Below are 9,112 nucleotides of genomic sequence, written 5' to 3' on the forward strand. Positions count from 1 at the left end.
GCTGGCTCCCTGAGGCTATGTCCCTTTCCGGCAATGTCTGGCCACCCCCATTGGCTGGGCTGTCCCTCCCACTGGCCTTAGGGCCCCTCCCACCCCCACTCCAGATAAGGCCAGCCCGGGACTGCTTCACTGGGCAGTAGGCACTAGGGCTGGAATGGGGCCGTCGGGCTCCCCATGGCAATGGGGGCTCCTGCTGCTGGGGCTGCTGCTCCCCTCTGCCACCCCCTTCTGGCTTTTCAATGTGCTCTTCCCCCCGCATACCACGCCCAAGGCTGAGCTCAGTAACCACACACGGCCCGTCATCCTCGGTAAGCCCCCACAGGCCCCTGATGCACCAGGCCAGACCTCAGGGAGCTTGGACCCCAGCCCCTGGTAGCAGACCCTGCCGTGGCCCTTCTGCCCCTGCATTAGCCCTGATACCTGCCTCAGTGTTTGAGGGTCCAAAGGCTTGTCCTGCAGAGAAATCCACCCCTTCCCCCACCACCTGTTCCTGTCTCTGAGCTGATTTCCCTAGGGGGGTGGAGTTGGGGGCGGGTATGCCTGAGGGCTTAGCCAGGGCGTTACAAACTGTGGTCAGCTGCAGCCACTCAGCCCCCACCCCCAGCAAGGACAAGGTGCCCGGCCCTTGGAAAACAGGTCTCCAGCCCCCATTCTCCCATACTTCTTTGTTTTCACCTTGGACTTTGGCATTAATGGAGAGCCAAGCTAGGTGTTTTCCTTATGGGGACAGGGGTCAGTGGCCTTGGCCCCTGCACCTCCCCTGCCTGAGGGGAACCAGGGCTTTGGGCTGCTGGGGGGAATGGGGTGGGGGGGTGGGTGTTATCAGAAAGGATCACATCCTTAGTTCCTGGGGGTTGAGGGCATGGGAGATGAAGGGGTGGAGCTGGGGGGACAGGCAGAAGGGCGGGGAGGAATGCAAGGAATTCAGAATGAAGGCTAGTGCCCACAGTGCCTGGCTGCCTGGGGAATCAACTGGAAGCCAAGCTGGATAAACCAGATGTGGTGAACTGGATGTGCTACCGCAAGACAGAGGACTTCTTCACCATCTGGCTGGATCTCAATATGTTCCTACCCCTTGGAGTGGACTGCTGGATAGATAACACCAGGTGTGTGCCACCCCCTCTGCCCCAGCCCCCACACTCTGCCCCTTGGCTACTGGGCTGCTGAATGTCCCACTGCCCTCAGGGTTGTCTACAACCGCAGCTCTGGGCGCGTGTCCAATGCCCCTGGTGTACAGATCCGTGTCCCTGGCTTTGGGAAGACCTACTCTGTTGAGTACCTGGACAACAACAAGCTGGCAGGTGTGTTTACTGGGGAAAGGGCAAGGCTCCAGCTGTGGTCAGCCCACAGGAGCCATGACCAGAGCCTCCAATGCTGCTGCCTCCCCTACAGGTTACATGCACACACTAGTGCAGAATCTGGTCAACAACGGGTATGTGCGCGATGAGACAGTGAGGGCCGCCCCCTACGACTGGCGGCTGGAGCCAAGTGAGTGTCTCTGAAGGCTTGGGGCAGGGCAGATGGGCCTTGACCCCATCCGTTGCCCTGACCCCATCCACCCTACCTCAGGCCAGCAGGAGGAATACTACCGGAAGCTTGCTGGGCTGGTGGAGGAGATGCATGCTGCCTATGGAAAGCCTGTCTTCCTCATTGGTCATAGCCTTGGTTGCCTACACTTGCTCTATTTCTTGCTGCGCCAGCCCCAGGCCTGGAAGGACCGCTTCATTGATGGATTCATCTCTCTTGGGGCTCCTTGGGGGGGCTCCATCAAGCCCATGCTGGTCTTGGCTTCAGGTGAGAAGGCCTTGGACCACCTGTGTCAATGAGGGGGTTGGAGTGAGGGGGATGAAGCTGACCATGGGCCTGCCCTCACTCCTGCTTCTGCTCACCATGTCAGGCTAAGTGTGTAATTTACCACCCCTGAGGCATGGCCCTTGTCACTGGCCCCCTAGCCTAGACATTAGAGTAGCTCCTGCCAGAAGTCTGGGTGATTTGGTGCTTCAGTGATAAAAGGAGAGTAAACAGAAAGGAAGTGAACCCCAACAACCTGACTCATGGACCTCTGTTTCTTGTGGTTTCAGGTCCTGCCCACTCAGCTTTCAGCTGCCTCTGCTTCCAGGAGCCCATTTTCCCAGGGACCTGTCTATTAAGGACAGATCTGCCAAAGCCAGGGCCAGATCCTAGAAACCCTTATGCCCTTCTCTGAGAAGTGGCATAGCTATCACTTGTTGAGCACGCACTGTATGCAGGGTATAGCCATACTCAACTTGCCCCCTAGTAGCTCACAGTCTGCTGAGGGAAACACTCATCAGACTACGTCAGTAAGTGCCAAACACAGACACAGTCTAATATCATCCTTCCCAGAAGGGAGCTCTGACCCCTGTGCAGCGCAGGCCACAGGGGCCAATTAGCTGAGGGAGAACCACCAGCACCATCCTCCCACATTCACACATGTACACCCGTCCTCAGGAGGCCCCTCCTTCCCTGGCCTCCTCCTGAGGCTCTACAGCTGTGCCCCACAGACATGCCATCAGGGCTTCTCATTTAAAAAGCACACATTGAACACCTACTGATTGCCAGGCCTGCTCAGAGGCTCAACTTGGATTGGGTAGGGACAAGATTTAGCATCCAGCTGAACTTGGGTTGGGGGCAAGTTGTGGGCCCAAGGGACCCACACCTGGCTCCCTGACCCACCTTGCTTTGTGTTCACAGGTGACAACCAGGGCATCCCGATCGTGTCCAGCATCAAGCTGAGAGAGGAACAGCGCATAACAACGACCTCCCCTTGGATGTTTCCTTCCAGAGAGGTATGGCCTGAAGACCATGTGTTCATTTCCACGCCCAGCTTCAACTACACAGGCCGTGACTTCCAGCGCTTCTTTGCAGACTTGCACTTTGAGGAAGGCTGGTACATGTGGCTACAGTCACGTGACCTACTGGCAGGCCTCCCAGCACCTGGAGTGGAAGTATACTGTCTGTATGGCGTGGGCCTGCCCACACCCAACACCTACATCTTTGACCACGGCTTCCCCTACACAGACCCCGTGGGGGTACTCTATGAGGATGGTGACGACACTGTGGCCACACGCAGCACTGAGCTCTGTGCCCGCTGGCAGAGCCGCCAGCCACAGCCTGTGCATCTGTTGCCTCTGCATGGGACACAGCATCTCAACATGGTCTTCAGCAACCAGACGTTGGAGCACATCAATGCCATCCTGCTGGGTGCCTACCGACGTCGTACCCCCGCACCCCCAGCTGCCAGCCCAGGGCCCCGACCCCCTGAATAAAGACCCTCTTTTGCTCTTTAAGTTTTGACATGTGTGTTGTGGGTTGCAGAGGAGGCAGTGGCATCCAGGCACCAGTATCCACCAAGCAATAGCCATAGGCCTGGTGCTTTGTGGAGCATAAGGGCAAGATGGGCTTTGATGAAGCCTGAGATTGAACTGAGCACCAGGATGATAGCTTCCCACTCTCCCGGTTGAGCTGTTTATGTAGCACATAGCCTGCCTTGTGCCTGCCTCTGCTCTGGGGGTGGGCGACTGGAGGTAATTGCACACATAGCTGTGGGATGGAGGCACGTGGAGCTAAGGGTACAAGGCAGGGAAGATGTGAGCTGTCCCACCCACTCCCCCAAGGGAAGGCAGAACCCACCTGTGGACATGGACTTGTGAGTGCTAAGCCTGTGACAGAAGCACAAGAGTTTAGAATCTGAGGGAGATCCAGTCGCTAATCAGATCATTCTTCTAATGAAAGATTAATTATTGGAGCTAAGTGGTCTGAGAGAAAAGTTTAGGGAGCACCAAGGGGCAGAATCTTGTTTGTGGGTCAGGGAAAGCTTCCCAGAGGAAGTGATGGCTATTCTGAGATCAGATGGGATGAGAAGGGTAATGTGGGCCACTGAAAAGACTTGAGTTTGAGCCTAAGGGCAATATGCAGTTGCTGAAGGGGTTAACTAGGGAAAGAGTGTAACCAGATTTCCAATCTAGAAAGAGTCCCTTCTCTGAAAGGTAAAGGGGAGCCTGGGGGTGGTGGGTAGGGGCAGAAACTTGGGGAAGGCAGGGAGGACAGTGCAGTACCCAGGAGAGAGAGGATGCTAGCTGAGGCTAAAGCGGTAGGAGAAAGATGTGGATAAATAAAGGGTAATTTGGGATGTGAAATAAGGCTTGTCCATGGGTAGAGCCCAGCATGCTTCCGGGCCACTAGATGGGCAGCCCCACGGCACCTGTTCTGTTAGATAGAAGACACCATCTGAGACAGGGAAGCTGGAAGGATCAGTGTCACCATGATGGAGGACTGAGCTTTGGGGTTTCAAGTTTCAGGGAGGAAGCAAAGGCAACAAAAGAGAGGAGCTGAGAGAAAGTGGATGCTGAAGGACAAAAGGCAGCCATGCCTGATAATGTTGGGAGGGCAGTAACAGAAGCCTGGCCAATATGACAGCCATAGGGCTGAGGGACTTGAGGTTAGAGTTGGGGTCAGGATAGGCAAGGCTTGGGGCTCAGGCTGGAAGAGGCAGAAGCTGCTGAACAACGGTCAGAGGGAGGGATCCGTCCCTCTGTTAAGACGGAGGACTAGGGAGCATGATGGAGAGCCAAGCAAGGAAACCTCCCCTTTGCCAAGCTGCTTAGGACCAGAAGTAAAGGAGAAGATGCACAAAGGTGACAGCCAGGCTCTGAGGAAAGGTGAAAGCGAAAGCAGGAAGAGTCAGACGCCAAGAGGGGCGTGGGGAAGACGCTGACAGAGGACCAAGGCTTTGGTCTTTCTCACTCTGCGCTGGTCCCACATCGACCCCCAACCCCTGGACCAGCCTGCCCACCTCAAGATGCTGAAGCCAGCGCTAGAGCCCCGAGGGGGATTCTCTTTCGAGAACTGCCAGAGGTATGTGGGGGTGAGCTGGCTCTGCAGCTTCTACTCCCAGAAGCTCCAGGACCTTTATTTCTGGAGGGGGCAAAGGGACGGCAACATGTGTTGGGCGACTTGTATTCCCAAGCTCACCCTGAGAAGTGAGGGAGGCTGGGACAGAGTTGGAGGATGTGATGGAGTCCCAGAAGAGCCTCAACCTGGGCCTTAACACTCTGTTTCCAGAAACTTATCCTTAGAACGCGTCCTCCCGGGGTTCCGGAGCCCTCAAGCACACAAGACTGGTACCACCATCGCGGGCCTTGTGTTCCGAGTGAGCAGGGAGTTGGGACTGGGGTGTTCAGAGGGGCTGCTGGGGGGATCCGACAAACACTGAGCTAGAGGCCCCTCCCTCTCCCCAGGACGGAGTCATCCTGGGCGCGGATACGCGGGCCACCAGAGATTCCGTAGTGATGGACAAAAGCTGTGAGAAGATCCACTTCATCGCCCCCAAAATCTAGTGAGAAATCCCCGACCCCGTTCCCCCACGCATCCCCGACACAGCACATCCATCTCAGCCCCGCCCACACCGACCCTCCCTTCGTTCTCAGCTGCTGTGGGGCTGGAGTAGCCGCGGACGCCGAGATGACCACGCGAATGGCGGCGTCCAACATGGAGCTACACGCCCTGTCCACGGGCCGCGAGCCCCGCGTGGCCACGGTCACGCGCGTTCTGCGCCAAACGCTCTTCCGGTGCTGGGCGGGGCTAAGATGACCCTGGGGAAGGGCTGTGGCAGGGAGGGTGGGGCTGAGAGGAAGTGGGACGGGATGAAAGGCGGGACTGCGAAAGCCCCGGAGACCGGAAAAGGCAGGCCTAAGTGGAGCTGGGCAACAGGAAGGAGCAATGTTGGTCAAGGGACGCCAAACAACAGAAAAGGGTGGGGGAGGGGTGGGTCCGGGGCGGTGTCACGGAGGGGCGGGACCTGGAGCCGGGTGCTTGCGGCTCACCACGCCCATTCTGCGAAAGGTACCGGGGCTACGTGGGCGCGTCGCTGATAGTGGGCGGAGTAGACCTGACCGGACCGCAACTCTACAGCGTGCACCCCCATGGCTCCTACAGCCGTCTGCCCTTCACAGCCCTGGGTGAACACTTCCGCCCCTTCCCCACGAATCCCGCCCCTGCGACCCTGGCCTCACCTTCATCCGGCAGTGGGATGGCAGCGACTTACCTCAGATGCCCTCCTGCCTGCAGGTTCGGGCCAGGACGCAGCCCTGGCGGTACTGGAGGATCGGTTCCAGCCCAACATGGGGGTGAGCAACACCTGTCGCCCACTACGCGTTCATTGATGGGAAGTGCACGTTGGAGCTGGGATAACACAGAGATATCCTGACCTAGTTTAGAGGTCAGGAAAGGCTTCTTGGAGGAGATGACGACTGAGTCAAGACTGAGGGGCCAGTGGAGTTAGAGTGAAGAAGTGCTATTCCAGCAGACCACCGTTAGTGCCAAAGTTTGTACTCCTGGAGAAGTCAAAGCTCAGAGAGGACCGTTTGAAGCTCAAGGAGGAGGGAACAGCAAGTGGGGTCTGGATTTTGTTTGGGGTGGGATGGAAGTGGGTGACATGTGTTGCTTCAGAGGTGCCTAAGGACCAGAAGGGAAAACGCAGTGAACCAGTAGATTGGGGATCAAGACCATATTGGTTGGGTGGACAGCCCTGGGAAGCAGAACCACAAGTGTAAGTGACTCAAAGAGGTTTATGAAGATGGGGGGCAATAGGAACACAGGGTCTTCTGAGAGAGGGAGGCAGAGACCAGGGCAGGGGAGCTTGGGCTGGAGATGGGAGTAGGGAAAGAGAGGGGTTTGGGTATGAGCAAATGGTAAATAGTCTGGGCTTCGAGACGAACAAAACCTCTAGGCTGTAGCCTGAAGGTGATACCAAAAGGGTCCATCAGGCGTCACACACATGTATCATCACAGCTGGAGGCCGCGCAGGAGCTGCTAGTGGAAGCCATCACTGCAGGGATCCTAGGTGACCTGGGCTCTGGGGGCAGTGTGGATGCATGTGTGATAATGGGGACTGGCGCCAAGCTTCTGCGAACATTGAGCTCACCCACAAGGCCCTTAAAAAGGTGACAGCATGGGAGATGGGGGACCACTAGGGAGGATGGGGCAGTAGCAGGGGAGACAGGGGGTGCAAGAAACAGATGGGCCACATGATGGGCCCAAGTTGAGAGGCCATCCCTTCCCTCTCCCAGGCCTAGCCAGTACCGCTTTGCCCCTGGGACCACAGCTGTCCTGTCCCAGACAGTGAAGCCACTGACCCTGGAGCTGCTGGAAGAAACTGTGCAGGCCATGGAAGTGGAGTGAAGTAGGATGGTGCTCAGAGCTTGGAACAAGAGGGAATAAACCCAGGAAATTAAAAAAAAAAAATATTTAAACAGATGGCTATGTTCTTCCTGGGTGGATGGGGGAAAAGCAGCCATGAGAACTCTGTGGCCAAGTTACATCTGCAGAAGCCACTCCCTGCCAAGGTTTCAGGGCTTGGCCTAAGAGGTGACCACCCATCGCCTCAGGCATCTACTCCTCCAGTCCCCCAGGCAAGCATCGCAGCTCCAGCTGGAAAGCCCCCTCCTGACTCCACACTGCAGAGGCCCCCCTGCCACTCCCATGCACTGCTCTTGGCCTCTGGTCCACTGGGGACTGTTGTAAAACCCAGATGGGCCACATGTGCTGCCCCTACCTAGTCTTGCCCTGGCTCATCAGTGTCCCAGGACAAAGCCCACAGCTCTCAGTCAAGGAGGCCCCCATGGACCCCACTGAGGGCTAAAGTGCTGACCGAGGAACTGCTCCCTGACTCCCAAGAGTACATTTTCACAAAACACTCCTCACCCCTGCAACACTTTTACCTGTGAAACCCCTCCCGTGACCAGGCACACCTGAGGTGCTGACACCAAACAGGGCTTCTATTTGCACATGCTGAGCTGTGAACAGGGGAACTGACTCCCAACTTTGCTGGGCTGACTGGGGTCAGGGCTCATGCAGAGAGAGATGACATGACACATTTATCCAGCAAACCCACTGCTGAGTACCCACTGCGGGCCAGCCTAGGTGCTGTGTGCTGGCAGGAGCATCCTGCCCTCAGAACAGCTGACTGAAATGGACCTCCGGAACGGTGAGCATCTGCCCAACCTCTGGGGAGGGTCTACTCCGGGATGGACATCCTTGGGACCCTGATTATCCTTTCCCCCCCAGTATTTTACTATGAAGATTTTAAAACACAGAGGTTGAAAGAATTGTACACCAAACACCTATACACCCACAATCAACTTTGCAATTAGTATTGTGTTATAACTGCTTGATCACATTTCTGTCCCTCCATCCCTCTGTTCAACCACTAACTCATCTTATTTGTCTGACTGATGTTTTGAATCAGTCAGAGCCCCCACACCTCTAGGAGCCCAGCCAACTTACCCACTACAGCTTTGCACACAGGGTCGTCTTCTCTTCCTCAGTGCAGGCTCAGCCTGGAGCTCTACAACAAATGGGCTGCAGACACCAAGAGCTTGCCCACAGAAGCCCCAAGGCCTGGAGGCTGTCAGAGATTGATGGCCGTCACCCTTGTATCTGTAACCTCCATCCAAGGTCAGCCAGTCACCAAGGACTCACACCTTACCCTCCTGTGTGCTAGGCCCCTCCCAGATATCATTTCATCAACAAGAATATGGGCTTCAGAGCCAGACAGATGAAGGTTTGGAACCAAATGCACCATGTGCTGGTGGGAGAGTCACCATCTCTCTGAGCAAACTGACTCCTGTTCAAGTTGGTGAGGGATCACAGAGATGCTATCTGTTAGGATTTGTGACCTGCCAGAACCCCTGTGCTGGCCACATGGCCCTGGCCTTCCTCAGCAGGGCTGGTACAGCTGGACCTTCCCTCCACCTGTGAGGATCACCCCCGGGTGCAGAGCAGGCTTCTAAGTCTGATGCCCCTGACAGCCCTGGGAAACTTCCCTGATCCCAGCCACCAGGTGGTTACCATAAACCTAATTTCACCATAGGTCCTTGCTACCCAGTGCTCAACACTTGGGATGCGAGGTAGTTCAGGGAGCCAATCAGAGACCAGGTTTTGGAGGGTGGAAGTGAGAGCCTCACACCTGGGCTCTGATAAGTCCAGGCCTGAGTCCAGGACCTTGGCCTAGAGACCCTCCTCCTGACCGGAGCATGGCATGCCTCAGGCCTGGGACTTTGGCCCAAGGACGAGGAGATCCATAAAACCAGGC

General features: G+C 56.4%; 2 protein-coding genes across 4 annotated transcripts; both read left to right on the top strand.

Moving 5' to 3' along the window:
* The first annotated feature begins 41 nt into the window (after positions 1-41).
* On the top strand, positions 42-3,390 carry LCAT (lecithin-cholesterol acyltransferase). 2 transcript variants are annotated; one of them, XM_030299659.1, is made up of 7 exons: positions 42-308; positions 950-1,106; positions 1,186-1,301; positions 1,393-1,488; positions 1,570-1,794; positions 2,713-2,807; positions 2,887-3,390. In XM_030299659.1, the coding sequence occupies exons 1-7, from the start codon at positions 155-157 to the stop codon at positions 3,313-3,315; spliced, it is 1,272 nt and encodes a 423-aa protein (XP_030155519.1). In that variant the 5' UTR covers positions 42-154; the 3' UTR covers positions 3,316-3,390. The 2 variants fall into 2 exon arrangements, with proteins under 2 accessions (XP_030155519.1, XP_030155518.1); XM_030299658.1 differs by having other exon boundaries at positions 2,713-3,308.
* A 704-nt stretch (positions 3,391-4,094) lies between these two features.
* On the top strand, positions 4,095-7,271 carry PSMB10 (proteasome 20S subunit beta 10). Of its 2 annotated transcripts, XM_030299663.1 has the most exons (8): positions 4,102-4,875; positions 5,083-5,170; positions 5,259-5,356; positions 5,448-5,588; positions 5,863-5,978; positions 6,088-6,146; positions 6,811-6,962; positions 7,089-7,271. In XM_030299663.1, exons 1-8 carry the CDS (start codon positions 4,820-4,822, stop codon positions 7,198-7,200), a joined length of 822 nt encoding a protein of 273 aa, XP_030155523.1. In that variant the 5' UTR covers positions 4,102-4,819; the 3' UTR covers positions 7,201-7,271. The 2 variants fall into 2 exon arrangements, with proteins under 2 accessions (XP_030155524.1, XP_030155523.1); XM_030299664.1 differs by lacking the exon at positions 6,811-6,962 and having other exon boundaries at positions 4,095-4,875; positions 5,863-6,146; positions 7,089-7,256.
* Positions 7,272-9,112: the final 1,841 nt, after the last annotated feature.

Source organism: Lynx canadensis, chromosome E2 (genome assembly GCF_007474595.2).
Source record: "Lynx canadensis isolate LIC74 chromosome E2, mLynCan4.pri.v2, whole genome shotgun sequence".
NCBI classification, from domain to species: domain Eukaryota; kingdom Metazoa; phylum Chordata; class Mammalia; order Carnivora; family Felidae; genus Lynx; species Lynx canadensis.

Bases quoted from the DNA above. Each gene is read 5' to 3' on its own strand.
- LCAT (XM_030299658.1), top strand. From the start codon at position 155: ATGGGGCCGTCGGGCTCCCCATGGCAATGGGGGCTCCTGCTGCTGGGG. The intron at 309-949 runs GTAAGCCCCCAC...TAGTGCCCACAG, and splicing joins CACACGGCCCGTCATCCTCG to TGCCTGGCTGCCTGGGGAAT. The intron at 1,489-1,569 runs GTGAGTGTCTCT...ACCCTACCTCAG, and splicing joins CGACTGGCGGCTGGAGCCAA to GCCAGCAGGAGGAATACTAC.
- PSMB10 (XM_030299663.1), top strand. From the start codon at position 4,820: ATGCTGAAGCCAGCGCTAGAGCCCCGAGGGGGATTCTCTTTCGAGAAC. The intron at 4,876-5,082 runs GTATGTGGGGGT...CTCTGTTTCCAG, and splicing joins TCTTTCGAGAACTGCCAGAG to AAACTTATCCTTAGAACGCG. The intron at 5,979-6,087 runs GTGAACACTTCC...TCCTGCCTGCAG, and splicing joins TCTGCCCTTCACAGCCCTGG to GTTCGGGCCAGGACGCAGCC.